The sequence below is a fragment of the Paramormyrops kingsleyae genome, chromosome 10 (genome assembly GCF_048594095.1).
Source record: "Paramormyrops kingsleyae isolate MSU_618 chromosome 10, PKINGS_0.4, whole genome shotgun sequence".
NCBI classification, from domain to species: domain Eukaryota; kingdom Metazoa; phylum Chordata; class Actinopteri; order Osteoglossiformes; family Mormyridae; genus Paramormyrops; species Paramormyrops kingsleyae.
In genome coordinates, this window is record NC_132806.1 from 15,556,174 (window position 1) to 15,572,567 (window position 16,394).

A 16,394-nucleotide genomic window follows, 5' to 3' on the forward strand; every position below is an offset into this window, starting at 1 on the left:
TGTTCCGTGAATTCCTCCACTAACCTGAAGCCTCTTTACGTTCCCCGAACGTTCTAAAATTGCTGTTCTGGTCCTTGAATACTCTTCATAGGTTCTTGCTATGTTTCAAGTGTTTTCTATAGCTCTTGCTCTGATGTTGCTTAGACTAACTGGACATTCATTGGAAGCTCAGCCTAACTGCTCCTAGTCGACTCCTTGACAGCAAGTATGTTTGTAATGAGAAATCTGACTCACTTGTATGTCACTTTGGACAAAACCTTTTGTTGAATATATAAATTAAATGTAAATATAACTAGCGGTGCGTTTGATTTTTGTCTGTGTATGTGCGTGTGTGTGCGTGTGTGTGTGTGCGTGCTTTACGGCAGTGTGGATAAAAAGGGCAATTACCATTACCTGGTCAAGTGGAGAGACCTGACCTATGACCAGTGCACTTGGGAGAGGGATGACCTGGACATACCGGACTTCAATATCCACAAGACCAACTACTGGAGGCACAGGTGAGAGATGCGGCATGCGTCCAGTGGGGGACATCCTGAGTGGCTGTAGGTCACGCTACGTGTCAGGAAGTCTTTGTGCCATCATCAGTTTGGTGTCAGTCTGGCCTTTCAGCCTCCTGGTTCCCCTCATTTTGCCCCCCCCCCTCCATTAAATGCCCCCAAGCCCTGCTCTGTTTAACAGCCCTCCTCTTTTTCCACTTCTTTTAATGCCCTACCTCTTTCTATTCTGTGCCCTTTCCCTTGCCCTCCACTTGGGGGCGCTGTTTGGCTGTCTGTGATGATGTCCTAAACCAGGGTTATTCAAATCACGGTCCTCGAGGTCCAAGCACTGCTGCTTTTCCAGCCTTCCTTTACCTGTGAGCCAGGTGTGAAGCCTCTGACCAATCAGAATCAGTCGTAATTAAACTAACTACCTGGGAGAACTGAAAACAAGGCCTGGATTTGGAATCAAGGTCCAGATTTGAAGAGCCCTATTCTAAACTCTCGTGGACTTACGGGCTGAGACAAGCCGTCGTTTGTAAAAGATCTTATTCGTGATGATCCATGTTTACTTGTGTCTCTGATTTGTAACCACATGTAGAGAGGAGGTGATGAAGGAGGATCCAGAGAAGCCGAGGAAGATGAGGAGCGTGAGGAAGGACGAGGGCGATGAGCCCCCGAGCTATCCTGTTAATGACGTAAGTCCTCCTGTTTGCCTCAACCTGTGATTTTGAACTCTTGCCATTAGCCCTTGGGGTTCGCATTCGCTTACCGTTCCTGTTACATTTGCACACGTTGCGATGCTTTGCCTGCAGCACTCGAGGTGCTTTTAGCATCTGCTTAACACTTGCCTACGCTGTTCTTTAGGGGATAGGCATCATGGGCAGGCTCTGGTAAGGGAACGTCCTTGTTGGAATAGTCTAGATCTGAGCTCTGAAGTGTTTCTCTTTATAGTTTGTAGTTCTCTCCTTTTCTAAGCATTTCTAAGCACGTTTCATGTATAAAATTCAGTACCTTGGATACATGCTGTCACTTTAATTCCTCTTTCTTATTCCTCGAATAACCTCCCCATCTCCCCTCCTCTCCCCACCCCTTGGTTCTCTTTTCATCTCCTTTTCTTCTTCTGGCTGTTCGTCTTCCTTTTCTGCTCCTCCTCTTTTCTCTGGTCTCTGTTGCTCCTCATTTCCACTCTCCTTTTGACCTCAATATGTCCCTCCTCCCTTTACTCTGTGTCTGATTTCCGGTATCCCCCCACCTCTGGTCTTTGCTACTCTCCTTTCTCCTCCTGCTTTGGTCCATGACTTTTCTCATTTGATCGCTGATCTCCTGCTCCTATCACTCCCCCACTCTCTCCTTCCCTTCCCTCTCTTACAGCCCACGGTTAAATACGAGGAGCAGCCTGACTTTGTGACAGTGACGGGGGGCACTCTGCACCTCTACCAGCTGGAGGGGCTCAACTGGCTGCGTTTCTCCTGGGCCCAGGGCACCGACACCATCTTGGCTGATGAGATGGGGCTGGGCAAGACCATCCAAACCATCGTGTTCCTCTACTCACTCTTCAAGGAGGTGGGGCTTCACCTGATTCCAGTATGCTGACAATACACTGTAACAACTAAGCTGCTGTTACTGACAGTGATATTATGTCACTGGTGCACTGTACTGAGTTTCACATTGTTACTGACTGATATAATGTACAGTCGACCCTTTCATATGGGGGGTAGGGGCACAGGCCCCTCGCAATCTGTGGAAAAACATGTGAAATGTTTTTGGTGTCCTTGGTGAGCAAAGACAGGTGAAACTATATGAGATCACTGTGAGATCACAGCGAGATATCACTGATATACAGTGGAAACCGCTTATAGTGATCACAGTTATAGTGATCAACTGCTTATATGGATCAAAAAGCTTGGGACAGAATCATTCCTGTACAAATACTGTTGAAATAATTTGCTTATAGTAGGCAAGTAGTACACTTACTGTATTTGTTTAGGGTTTTTTTTAATATATGCCAACATATGGAAAAAAATTAAATTATGGTAATTCTCCTTTTTTTTTACTTGCCTACTTTGCCTTGCGGTAACCCGCCTGTGTCTGTCTAGCTACCTGAGGCTAATGCTGCGCACACAGAAAGCATGACAGGAAAAAGAAAGTCACTGTCTCTCAGTGACAAATATAAACTCTTCAAAACTTATGATAAACTGCCAAAAAATTAGCTAACGAGATGCAGCAGCGAAACTACAATAAGCTATATTTTATGTACAATATAGTACTGTATTATAGCGTATTTGAATTGCACATAGTTCAGTAATTTAATTTGTACAGTACTGTAATTTGAAAAGCGTTTGAAACAGCTGTACTGTATTTTTACATAATAGTCAATAAAATTCAGCAAATAGTGACGTTGTCCGTTTTATTACCTTATATGCATGTAATAAGTATACAGATGTCAATAAGATGGTAATCTGCCTGATACAAAGAAAAAGAAAAAAATCAGTTATAATGACAATCCGCTTCTGATCAATACTGATCAATTTCACCCAGACAGACGTGATCACCGTAAGCGGATCCCACTGTATATCGAAAGCGTGACGGGGAATGTCTAGTTATCTAGTTAGTTGGTCCCACCTCCTCTAGTTTCTTCGACCCGCCTACAATCTGATTGGTTATCTCTCTGAACGAATCATATTTTGTTCTGCCCTCAACATTTTTGTGCAAGGAAAACTCCCATGAGCAAACCCCAGGATCAGCAGAGCAAGGTCCCTAACCTCTGATTGTTCCAGGACTCTGCTACTCCTGACTTACTGACTAAGACACAATGCTGTAGCTCCTGGCATTTCTGCTGACTGATATTGCAGACTGGAGTCTTTAAGGACTCCGCAGGACCCCGCTATGGGGTCACTCACTGCTGTTTGGTTGATTTTCCCATGATCCCCCCACTCCAGGGTCACACCAGGGGGCCGTTCCTGGTGAGCGCACCACTCTCCACCATCATCAACTGGGAGCGCGAGTTTGAGATGTGGGCTCCTGACTTCTACGTGGTCACCTACACGGGCGACAAGGACAGCCGCGCCATCATCCGTGAGAATGAGCTCACGTTCGACGACGCCGCCGTCAAGGGCGGCAAGAAGACCTTCAAGCTCCGGGTGAGGAAGCGAGTGAGAGGGAGAGATAGCGCCACCTAGAGGGCATGTTAAATAGCTGCGGAGACAACGGACGTGATCGGTGCCGCTGATGCTGCCTGCTGTCCTCGTGTCCTCTGCAGAGAGAGGCGGCCATCAAGTTCCATGTGCTGTTGACCTCCTATGAGCTGGTGACCATCGACCAGACAGCCCTCAAATCCATCGAGTGGGCGTGTCTGGTGGTGGATGAAGCTCATCGGCTGAAGAACAATCAGTCTAAGGTGTGTGAATGTATGCATGCGTCTCTTCATGTATGCATGTATGCATGTATGCGCATGTGTGTGTGTGAGTATGCGCATGTGTGTGCATGTGCGCGAGCGTGAGAGCCATATTCACACCCCAGGGTCTTATTTTCGTTCTTCTGCTTTTTTGTCCTTCTTTCACTGCATATCGATATATGTATGTGTCTGTGAGTGTCAGTGCCGTTCAGCTGCGAGTGATTATAAGTATGATGCTGTTGTGATTATAGATGATATAGGGTAACACTTTACATTAACTGCACCTTCATAATGCATTCATAGAACATTCATTAGCAGCATGTAAGTACTTTAACATCCTAACATACCTTAAAAGCTTTAATATACATCAATAACAAACATTATGTGATAATATATTATTATCATATAATGTTTGTTATTGTCTGTTATTAATGTATATGCTAAGGGATACTTAGATGCTGCTTATGAATGTTCTATGAATGCATTATGAAGGTGCACTGAAAGTTCTATGACTGCATTCTAAAGGCATTATGATATACCTAAGGTGGGCTAACATTTTTAACCTTGATATTATAAAAATCCTGGCTATGACCGTGATGATGAGTATGACTGAATGCGATTGTACTGTGATTGTTAGTGATCCTGGGGGTAATTATATTGTGATCCTGACTATACTCTCATTGTGAGTGTGGTTATACTCTGAGTATGATTTTATTATGACTGTGCTCGCCTGATCTGTGATTTCGGGCTCTGGGTGCCTTTCCTTTGTCTCTCATCTCTTCCCCTTTTCCTGCCATGCAGTTTTTCAGGCGCCTGAACGACTACAAGATCGATTATAAGCTGCTGCTGACGGGGACGCCGCTGCAGAACAACCTGGAGGAGCTCTTTCATCTGCTCAACTTCCTCACGCCCAACCGCTTCAAGTAGGGCCACGCACACACACACACACACACACACAGACAGACAGACACAGACACACACACACACACACACACATACACACACACACACACAGACACACACACACACACATACACACACACACAGACACACACACACATGTACACACACACACGCACGCATGCACACACACAGACAGACAGACACACACACATACACACACACACACACAGACAGACAGACACACACACGCACACATGCACACACACACAGACACACACACATGCACACACACACAGACACATACACGCACACATGCACACACACACACACACAGACTTGTACTCGTATCTTTGTGGGGACTGGCCATACATTTCTATGGGAAAAACTCTAATCCCAACAATGACAACCTTAACAGCTTCCCAACCCTCACAACCATAAGTAACCGAACAAAATACAAGGCTTCTGGCATTTTTAGTTTTTGAGGACAGTCACAGATTTTTAAAGTTGAGTTTCCTCATGTGGGGACTGAAAAAATGGTCCTGACAACGTCAAAATAACAGCTTTTTATCACATTGTGGGGACATTTGGTCCCCACGATGTAATGTAAGCACGACCACACCAGCGCATGCAAACATGCATGCATGTGCATATCTTTGTACTTGTGGGTACTTTCCATTGACTCTTGTCTTTCTGTAAATAACCCTACACTCAAAGAAGCCTAAGATAAAAATGGCAGTGTACAAAAAGTTTTCACACACATTTCCACACCTCATCTGGTCGGTCAATATTTTCATGAAACAGTCCCTTTTATTAGGGAGCCCTGCGCCTCTTTTCCCTCCAGATCCTCTTCAGCTATATGCTCAGAGATGCCATCCTGCACATTGGTGGATACTGAACTATTATTTTGGTACTTGAGGCCTTTCTGCCAGCTTCGGCGAGTCTGGCCGTTCTCCGCTGACCGCTCTTATTTCCAGCTACTGGCAAGATGCTTTTTGTCTCTACACCAGTGGTTCTCAGTCCTGTTCCTGGTGCCCCCCATGCCAGAATGTTTTCATTCCAACCCTGCCTTAATCAGGCTTATATGGTCCTTAATAGGCTAATAATGAATGTGGCAGGTTGAAAGCAGGGTTATACCAGGGTTACCCAACAGGTGGCCCCAGAGAGTAGAGTAGATCGTCACCCCCAGGAAGATTTTATCAGGGACAGTGGCCCTTGGAAAAATAATCAGCTACCCTGCTCTTCACCCAATAATATTTCATACAAGATGGTAGAACCTCCACGTATGACACCAACAGTCACCCCACACTCAAAGTCCCTTAGGTGAGGCGTCTTAGCCGTCATGGTGCTTACCCAGGCCAGGGGAGCTTGGCTGATGGGCAGGGTGCGTGACGGACCAATGGCGCTAAGCCGGTCTCACCCCACAGCAACCTGGAGGGCTTCCTGGAGGAGTTCGCCGACATCTCCAAGGAGGACCAGATCAAGAAGCTCCATGACCTTCTGGGGCCGCACATGCTGCGGAGGCTGAAGGCCGACGTCTTCAAGAACATGCCGGCCAAGACGGAGCTGATTGTGCGGGTGGAGCTCAGCCCCATGCAGAAGTGAGTGGGGGGGAGAGGGGGGCGATCTGATAAGGATGGAGGCTTACATTCTCATCCCCGCAGGCATTAAGCGAGCGCCATATATAGCGGAATAGCGCCAGGCATTCCCAGAGGTCTGTGTGGCTGTTAATTCCCAGGGGGTAGCGTACTGTGTGAGGCGCTACTCTGAAATACACAGACACAGATGAATAAAACGGTTTCAGCTGTGTCTCCCTCTTCTAGCAGATTAAAAATAGCGCTATGGGTGGTGAGGAGATGAAATCTATGTGATCTCCCGTTTCCTCTGTTTTGCTGCCAGATCATTAAACTTGTGATCTGAGGATCACTTATTCTTTAAGAAGGTTGCTCAAAAAGCTAAGCTCTGTGTTTTCTCTGCGCTGTTTATAGAAGCTTGTAGAAGCTGGTTATCCCTCGGGTAAAAACGTTTCATCCGTCGCTCCCTACCCCCATCTGCCTGAACAGGAAGTACTACAAGTACATTCTGACGCGGAACTTTGAGGCCCTGAACTCCAAGGGTGGGGGCAACCAGGTGTCCCTGCTCAACATCATGATGGACCTGAAGAAGTGCTGCAATCACCCGTACCTCTTCCCCGTGGCTTCTGTGGTGAGCACGAGACCTGCCTGTGGTCTTTATCTCTCTGTGTTCCCCATGTCACCTGCCTGTGGTCTCTGTGTGACCTCGCCGTGTTCTCTGTGCTCACCAGGAAGCCCCAAAGACAGCCAGCGGGGCATACGAAGGCACAGGCCTCACCAAGTCCTCCGGGAAGCTGCTGCTGCTGCAGAAGATGCTAAGAAAGCTGAAGGATCAGGGCCACCGTGTCCTCATCTTCTCCCAGGTGACCTGGACCGCGGGCAGCTCACCTATATACACATTTATACGCTTGACAGATGTATTGATTAAATAGCTGCACGTGTGATCCAGAAGCTACAGGTTCAAGGCCCCAGAGTTACTCTTTGTAACCTTTTCAAATTTACATTTATATGACGTTTGCATATAACCCAAAGAGGTTCAGTGATTATATTGTGCAGCTATAAAAGGTCAGGTATAGATTGGGTGAAGGTCACCTTGAGTAAAAGTCAGCAAGGCCATCCTGTAATATTTACTTAGCCCAGGAGGGGTCAGAACATGACTGGAGCATTAATGGGGGGTGTTTTATTGAGGAGGGGGAGTTTGCTTGATGGGAAGGGTCCTACCCTTCTGACATCCCACCTTCTGTCCCACATCACCAGATGACCAAGATGCTGGACCTGCTGGAGGACTTCCTGGACTTCGAGGGCTACAAATACGAGCGGATTGACGGCGGCATCACGGGCGCGCTGAGGCAGGAGGCTATCGACCGGTTCAACGGTGAGCATACCGCCCCCTTCTGTCCGCTTTGAGGGATCCGCCTTTCCTGGGCGTCTTCTTACAGATGTTCTCCATGCCTGCAAATGCATGCTTGGGCCGGCAAACACAGTAGTGGAGCTGAGTAAATGTTACACAGTCACTTGGAAGGATTCTCATTGGATTAACAGCTTCCTGCCAGTTGTATAAAACACGTATAAAGCCTTATCCTGGATGACCCATATTTATTTGTGCTATTAGTCATTGTGCTGTTGCTGTTCTGTATCTGCACTGCTGCCTGGTCTGTATTTTATGGCACCTGTTAGTCATCTGTTTGCGTTAAAGCGTAGGAATATTTGCAGATGCGCAGGAGGTTAAGGCTCTGTGGGCCTTTGAATGCGTCACCTTGGCTGATTTTCCTCCCTTCCTCTCTTTCCTCTCTGTTCCCTCTTTCCTCCTGCCTCCTCTTTCTTTTCTGTTCCCTCTCTTTCTTCCCTCATTCTTTTTCCTCTCTCCCTCTTTCTTCTCTGTTCCCTCTGGTTCCTCCCTCCCTCTTTTTCCTCTCTCCTTCTCTTTCCTCCCTCCCTCCCTCCTTTCCCTCTCATTCCTCCCTCTTTTTCCTCTCACCCTCTCTTTCCTGGCACCCTCTTTTTCTTTTCTGTTCCCTTTCTTCCCTCACTCTTTGTCCTCTCCCCTTCTCTTTCCACTCTGTTCCCGCTTGTTCCTCCCTCACTATTTTTTCCTCTTTCCTTCTCTTTGCACTCTCCCTCTTTTCTCTCACCCTCTCTTTCCTCTCTCGCTGTCTTTCCTCTGTCCCTTGAGCAGCTCCGGGTGCCTGTCAGTTCTGCTTCCTCCTGTCCACCAGGGCCGGTGGCTTGGGGATCAACCTGGCCACCGCAGACACCGTCATTATCTTCGATTCCGACTGGAATCCCCACAATGACATTCAGGTACCCCCCTCCCCTCCTGTCTGTCCACCTGTCCCTCGAGACTGTGTGCAGTGCACAGAATAAGAAACACACAAAACAACACAACACGAAGGAAATAATTCCCCTTGTGGAGTAGCTTATAGACTAGCACCGTGTCTCATATCCCTATGGTTGTGGGTTCAGTTCCCATCCCTAGTCTGTATCTGTGGACTTCCTGTGTTTTTCCTGGGTTTCAGTATCCCGCCTGTGTTCTGCCTGGTTTCTAAACTGCCTGTAATGTGTGATTGTTTAACTCCACTGGTGGACTGGCATCTCAGTTAATCTGCCTATTACACTGATCTGCTGGGACATCGGTCCCAGTGTCACCATGACTCTGCGCAATTATGGAACATGGATGGATAAATGGTTGGTTAGATGGGTAGATGTATGGTTCTTGAGTAGGACCCATATTACTGACAAAGCAGTAGTGATTGAGTGTTTGATATCAGCTCCTTCAGCACCATCAGTCAGAGATAAATGGCCAATACTGCTTCTTTTTTGTCTCTGATCCTGTAACTTCTCATCTTTGTGCCCCCTCCCCCAGGCGTTCAGCCGCGCCCACCGCATCGGTCAGGCCAACAAGGTGATGATCTACCGCTTCGTGACGCGGGCCTCCGTGGAGGAGCGAATCACACAGGTGGCCAAGCGCAAGATGATGCTGACCCACCTGGTGGTGCGGCCGGGCCTGGGCTCCAAGGCCGGCTCCATGACCAAGCAGGAGCTGGACGACATCCTCAAGTTCGGCACCGAGGAGCTCTTCAAGGACGAGATCGAGGGTGAGGGGTGGGGAGGGGAGGGGAGGGTGTGTTGCGGAAACCAGTCTGATCACATCCTCGGATGATGTGCAGTGCAATTCTGTCCTTAAAATCACTTTGGAAGGCAACACTTAATAAACCCCAAACACTGTTGCCATTATACCTTAGGGATAAAATGACTACATATTCCAAACCTGCTCAACTTCACTCATTATTATTATTAGTACAGTCATATGTCGCTAAATGACAGGCATATGTACTGAGAAATGTGTCATTAGACAAACCTAGAGAGCATAGCCTAAATTAAGGTAAAAAGTACAATATAGTAAATGCACTATGTACTGTACATAATTGTATGTACTATACTTTTAAACGACTGGAAGCGCTGTAGGTTTGTTTACATCAGCATCACCATAAGCACGTGAGCGATGTGTTGCCCTGTGTTGCTAGACGATAGGATTTTTTGAGCTCTGTTATAATCTTGTGGGTCTACCGTCGTATATGCGGTCCGTCGATGACGGAAACGTTGTCATGCGCCGCATGACTTTATTTTTCTGTGCTTTGAAAAACATAATTCCATGTGGCTAGTTATTGATAGAAGATGGTAATTAAAAGGTTGAATAGGGTTTTTATGCAGTCGATCAGTAGATTGGTTAACATGTTAGTTTGGTGTATTGTGGTACTGATGATGTTTTCAAAAAGAAATGACAAAAAAAATAATAGCTATGGTTCAATAAAAAAGGAAACTATCAGTAATTAAAAAGCAAAGGTCAGATGAAACGGTCTCCTCTCTGACGCTGACAGTTTGGGTGCTAATTCTTCTGGAGTGAACATTTGTATACTGAACATTTGTATACTGAACATTTGCAAATTCAGGGAGGGGGGTATAAACATAACACCTCAGTGGAGAAACATGGAGACCAAACGTGAAAGATGAAAGAAATATTGAACTTCCTGCACCCTGTCCAGCGGGGGACAACAAGGACGAGGACAGCAGCGTGATCCACTATGACAGCACTGCCATCGAGCGTCTGCTGGACCGCAGCCAGGACGCCACCGACGACTCGGACATGCAGAACATGAACGAGTACCTGAGCTCCTTCAAGGTGGCCCAGTACATGGTGCGGGAGGAGGATAAGGTAAGCCTGGGGTCGAGGAGATGATCTTTCAGCTTGGGTGAGGTAGGGTGGTGGGGCATGTGAGAGGCTGGGGGGGGGGGGCTTTCCCTCATCCTCTCCTCCGTGTGCGGGGCGGTGTCTCACCTCTTCCAACCCCCCCGTATCTCTGAGCTCAGATCGAGGAGATCGAACGTGAGATCATCAAACAGGAGGAGAACGTGGACCCTGACTACTGGGAGAAGCTGTTGAGACACCATTACGAGCAACAGCAGGAGGACCTGGCACGCAACCTGGGGAAGGGCAAGCGGGTTCGCAAGCTAGTCAACTACAATGATGCCGCACAGGAGGACCAAGGTATGCCTAGTGGGGACAGAATCAGAGGGGTTTGTTCCTGTAGGGGTCAGAGATACACTCATCTGAAAGGGGCGGAGCTAGTTTGGGAGGTTGATGCTTGAATGGGAGGCGGAGCTGAGTGTTGTATAGGCCTGAAATGGGGGGTTATAAGGTGCATGAAGCAGAAATCAAAGGTTGCACACACCTGTAGGGGGCAGTAAAGAGCCGAGGTACACATATCTGGGGAGATATAGAGGACAAGAAATACACACAGGAGAGAGAGCCGAATGGTACCCAAATTACAGCTAAGACCTGGAAGCTGAGTTGCAGAATCTAATCATCCTCATGCAGGTGTTTTCTCTGCTGCAATGAAAATGTTTGAAACTCCAGGCGCTGAGACTGACCCAGCTGGACCGTCTCTTTGTTGTGAAATCGTCCCACAGCTGTATTTCTTTGTTACGAAGCCGCTGTATCGCTTCAGCTTCACCTGCTGCTCTTTTATCACTTGCTGCCTACCTGTTCGCTCTGCTTGTTGGAAAAACAATGATATGTTTTTTTTTCCTCCCCCACACCTAAACACCCAAGATTAGTTTATCTTAGAGGAGTGTGGCCCACTGTCCTAGCCTATTGACGGGACACTATGCTGTTTCAGAATGGCATGCTGATATTTCAGATAACCAGTCCGAGTATTCGGTGGGCTCCGAGGAGGAGGACGAGGACTTTGATGAGAGACCGGAAGGTGAGGAATCAGGATTTGGGGGATGGACCCCACGCAGAGCAGTACCGTTTATGGGAATGGAGGGATCAGTGATTCTGAGGTATTTTTTTCTCGTGCCTCATCTCAAGGTCGGAGGCAGTCACGGCGTCAGCTGAGGAATGAGAAGGACAAACCACTACCCCCCCTACTGGCCAGAGTAGGGGGTAACATTGAGGTACAATGATTGCCTCTCCTTATATGCATGTTCCCCTGTTTGTGTGTCTCTCTCTGCCTTTCTTAATATACAGTATGTGCCTCCCAGCCTCTCTGTCAGTCTCTGCCTCCCCGTCTCTTTCTCCCTGCCTCTCTGCCTCTTTCTCCATCTTTACTTTCTCATCTCTGTCTTCCTCTGTCTGTGCCTCCACATTTTTCTCCCTGCCTCTGCCTCCTAATCTCTCTCTCCCTGTCCCTGCCTCATTCTCCCTCTGTCTCTGCCTCTCTGTCTCATTCTCCCTCTGTCTTTGCCTCACCATCTCTTTCCCTGTCTGTCTCTGCCTCCCTGTTTTTCTCCCTCTGTCTCTGCCTCCCTGTTATTTTTTCTCATGCTCTGCCTCCCTGTCTCTCTTCTTTCATCTCTGCCTCCCTGTCTCTCTTCTTTTATCTCTGCCTCACTGTCTCTTACTCTCTGCCTCACTGTTTTTCTTCCTCTGTCTCTGCCTCCCTGTCTCTTTCTCTCTTTGTCTCTGCTTCCCTGTTTTTTTCCCTCTGTCTCTGCCTCCCTGCCTCTTTCTCCCTCTATTTCTCCCTCTCTATCTGTTTGCCTGTTCCTCTTGCTCACTTTGTCTCTGTCCACATATCAGGTGCTGGGCTTTAACACACGTCAGCGTAAAGCCTTCCTCAACGCCGTGATGAGGTGGGGCATGCCAGCCCAGGATGCCTTCTCCTGCCAGTGGCTCGTCAGGGACCTACGGGGCAAGAGCGAGAAGGAGTTCAAGTAAGGATGAGCAGACAGAGAGGGAGGGGAGAGCTGGGGGAAGAGGCCACCTACATCATAGATAACATACCTCAAGCACTGAATACTCTTATTGCTGTGTTTCCAGTCTTTCCCTGCTCTTTCTCCATTTCATTTTACTCCCATCACTTGATCTTTATTTCCTCTTCCATGCTGCCCTCCATCCATCATTTTCTCCATCTGAGTTTAAGCTAAGAGCCCCTTCGTTCAGTTAGTGCAGATAAACAGGGGGTGGTCACACTCAGCATTAGCATCTTAGCGTAGCGGCGTTCGTCTGTAGCGTCTGACGGTAGAGCCCGCTCCATCCCCCGGTCCCCAGGGCGTATGTGTCCCTCTTCATGCGGCACCTATGTGAGCCGGTGGCCGATGGCTCAGAGACGTTTGCGGACGGCGTGCCGCGGGAAGGCCTGTGCCGGCAGCCTGTGCTCACTAGGATCGGCGTCATGTCGCTTGTGAAGAAGAAGGTCAGTGCTTTGGGGCTTGTGCACACGCACACGCACACGCACACACACACACACACACACACAGCCACACACAGTCCACATATTGATATTATTATGGGGAGTCTCCATTCATTCCTATGGGTATAACCCTAATCTTAACTATGATAACCCTAACCCTAACCCTAACCCCCCACCCAGCCCTTTTGGCAATTTCAGGTTTTTGATGGCATTCCAGGTTTTTATAAAATTGAGGTTATTCTTGTAGGGAACAGAACATGTCCCCATAGGGTAACAAGTTACAGGTTTTTATCACATTCGGAGGAAATCTAGTCCCAGCAATGTAACAATTACAAAAATGCCAATTCAAACACACCTTCAGTCATATCCGTACATTCTCTCTTTTTAGAGTAACAACCTTCCAAAGAGGGCTGAATATTTTGTCTAATAATATAATACACATAAAAAAGTAATTATAAGATCAGAAGAAGACCGAGATTTCCTTAACTGAGGTATAATTAGATCTGTGGTCATATGTGCTCATAAACCAGGGATCGGTGTGCCTTTTGCACCACATATTAGAAAACACACATAACTGGCAACCCTGAACATCAGACAGTGGTTATGGAGACCTGTATGTTTGTTGTATAACCTGCCACAATGCACCAGTGGAGGCCTGTCATACATTTACCTGTACAAGTTCACTTTAATATTGATAGTGTTGTATGGGAGAGAAGCTGTGTTATGTATTGACAGCTCGGTGTTTTCTAGAAAGACCCTGGGTCAGACATTGTTCCAGGTTAGTGAAATGTGTGTAGTGATCTCACTTCCTGTGTAGTGATCTCACTTCCTGTGTAGTGACTCACTACCTGTAGGCTTGTCTGCAGCTCGTTAGCCTGCGTTTCCCTTTCTCTGCCGCACCGCCTCTTGGGGGCGCCATAGTGACGGTGATGTCACGCAGGTCCAGGAGTTCGAGCACATCAACGGCAAGTGGAGCTTGCCGGAGCTGAAGCCGGAGGTGAGCATGGACTCCAAGAAGTCGTCCCGCGCGTCGTCCCCCGCCATCAAGACAGCCACTCCCACACCCGAGCCCAGCTGTAACAACACCCCCTGCACCTCCAAACCCGGTGGGCCCTCATCACTGCCGTTAGCCTCATATGCTATTAGTAACAATATAGAGACCAATTGGAGAAGTTTACTGAGGATGTGCATAAGAATATGACTTCGTAACAAAGTAACACTTTACTGTTAAATCGTGCATCTGTATTGCTGTACAGCCTACTTAAATCTAGTCATTCAGTTATTTAATTGTGGGGCTGCAGTTCATTGCATAATCTGTTATAATGGCATTATCAATAATTGCTTTGGCACAGTGTTTTTACTTCCTTTAAAAACAACAAAAATATTTGATTTCGCCTTTGTTGTTGATGCAGTGTTTCAAAAACGATCAGGAAGTGATAGAATAGTTGAGTATTCAACTGAAAGCTCAATCCTAGATAATTATTTTGGAGTACCATACAACCCTGGATTCGGGCCAACAAGCATTGTATTGCTGTATGCTGTACAGTACTGCCCCTCATAGGCACCTAGATGTAGTACAAGATATACTGATACTGTGTATTTTAAAAAAATTCATTGCAGTGCACAGCCACTAGTGGGTGCTCACGCTCCACACAGTCAAGGGCAAGCACCCACTGTTGCTCCTCATCACAGTGCAATGCTGACACTGACCTCTAACGCCCTGCGTATATCTGCAGCTACACCCTCCCCACCTGACAAGCCAGAGAGGAATGGCAAGGACGGAGAAAAGGAGGAGGGAGAGAGCCCACTGGAGGCAGATAAGGAGCAGGAGAAGGAGAGGGAGAGTGGCGAGGGCACGGACTCTGCGGAGGTGGGAGATCAGGGAAAAAAATTGAATGGAATCAATTTATCTACATTTAATAATAAACTGTATGGAGAAAAGTACTGGGACACCTGGCCTTTACACCTACAGGAACTTTAATGACATCACTTTCCTAAATACATAGGCGTCAATATGGAGTTGGTCCCACCTTTGCAGCTATAACAGCTGCCACTCTTCTAGGAAGGCTTTCCACAAGATGTTGGAGTGTGTCTGTGGGAGTTTTTGCCAAATCACCCAAAAGAGCATTTGTGAGGTCAGGCACTGATACTGGGCATGAAGGCCTGGCTCACAATCTCCATTCTAATTCATCCCAAAGGAATTTGATGGGGTTGAAGTCAAGGCTCTGTACAGGCCAGTCAACTTCTTCCACACCAAACTCACTCAACTATGGTCCTTGCTTTGTGCACTTGGACACAGTCACACTGTAACAGAAAAGGGCCTTCCCTAAACTGTTCCCATGAAGCTGGAGGCATAGAATTGTCCGAAATGTCTTGATACGTTGAAGCATTAAGAGTTCCCATCACTGAAACTAAGGGGCCTAGCCCAACCCCTGGAAAAAAACAACCCCATACCAATATCCCTCCTCCACCAAACTTTATGGCGTTCTCTACACCACTCCATCCGATGCTTGCCATTGCGCTTGGTGATGTGAGGCTTGCATGCAGCTGCTCGGCCATGGAAGCCCATTCCATGAAGCCCCCGGCGCACAGTTGTTGTGCTGCGGTTAATGGCTGAGGAAGTTTGAAACTCAAGTTATTGAGTCAGCAGAGTGTTGGCGACTTTTACGCACTATGTGACCTACACACTCGGCGACCCCGCTGTGTTACTTTACGTGGTCTGCCACTTCGCATCTGAGTTCCTGTTGTTCCTAAACGCTTCCACCTTGCAAAAATACCACTTATAGCTGACCGTGGAATATCTAGCAGGGAAGAAATTTCACAAACTGACCTACTGCAGAGGTGGCATCCTATCACAGCACCGCGCTTGAATTCACTGAGCTTTTCAGAACGACCCATTCTCTCACAAATGTTTGTAAACCTGACTGCATAGCTAGGTGCTTGATTTTAAACATCTTTGGCAATGAGTCTGAATGATTAAAAGGTGTTTCCCTATGCTTTTGTCCATTTAATGTATATATAGGTCTGCCTTTTCAGTTTACTACAGTAGGAACCTTTTGCTTCAGTGATAAAGCTGTGATCATGTGACAAGCAGAGGACTGTCCAGCATGCAGGCTGTGTGTGTTTTTATCCAAACCAGAAACTCCTTAAACTCCCATGTTCCACAGGTTGAAGGTGCGGGGTTCAGGTTTCTCTCTGGAGAGGAGTTTGTTAAGCATGATTAACAATGTGACCCCACCATGGAGCTGGTTTCAACGCTTAAATTATAAATTGTTACTGTATCTAGGTCCACACGTCCATTTAACTATTGGCAAACCTTTTAACCTGTGGCTTCCCCTGTTTTCTTGTGAAT

The 16,394-nt window shown here is 47.3% G+C and overlaps 1 protein-coding gene across 8 annotated transcripts in view; it reads left to right on the forward strand.

Moving 5' to 3' along the window:
• chd3 (chromodomain helicase DNA binding protein 3) overlaps window positions 1-16,394 on the forward strand; it is a 38,465-nt gene that overhangs the window by 9,291 nt on the left and 12,780 nt on the right. For 7 of the 8 annotated variants that reach the window (XM_023832445.2, XM_023832444.2, XM_023832448.2 and 4 more), the window contains 20 exons: window positions 366-497; window positions 1,078-1,174; window positions 1,851-2,042; window positions 3,419-3,619; window positions 3,739-3,876; window positions 4,675-4,796; window positions 6,201-6,374; window positions 6,837-6,978; window positions 7,079-7,210; window positions 7,605-7,722; window positions 8,524-8,648; window positions 9,211-9,442; window positions 10,391-10,560; window positions 10,716-10,893; window positions 11,525-11,611; window positions 11,719-11,804; window positions 12,430-12,563; window positions 12,901-13,045; window positions 13,983-14,148; window positions 14,779-14,912. In XM_023832445.2, the coding sequence (XP_023688213.1) occupies window positions 366-497; window positions 1,078-1,174; window positions 1,851-2,042; window positions 3,419-3,619; window positions 3,739-3,876; window positions 4,675-4,796; window positions 6,201-6,374; window positions 6,837-6,978; window positions 7,079-7,210; window positions 7,605-7,722; window positions 8,524-8,648; window positions 9,211-9,442; window positions 10,391-10,560; window positions 10,716-10,893; window positions 11,525-11,611; window positions 11,719-11,804; window positions 12,430-12,563; window positions 12,901-13,045; window positions 13,983-14,148; window positions 14,779-14,912 (2,905 nt within the window). The remainder of the gene's footprint in view (window positions 1-365; window positions 498-1,077; window positions 1,175-1,850; window positions 2,043-3,418; window positions 3,620-3,738; window positions 3,877-4,674; window positions 4,797-6,200; window positions 6,375-6,836; window positions 6,979-7,078; window positions 7,211-7,604; window positions 7,723-8,523; window positions 8,649-9,210; window positions 9,443-10,390; window positions 10,561-10,715; window positions 10,894-11,524; window positions 11,612-11,718; window positions 11,805-12,429; window positions 12,564-12,900; window positions 13,046-13,982; window positions 14,149-14,778; window positions 14,913-16,394) is intronic. The other variant, XM_023832447.2, reaches the window with a different exon arrangement.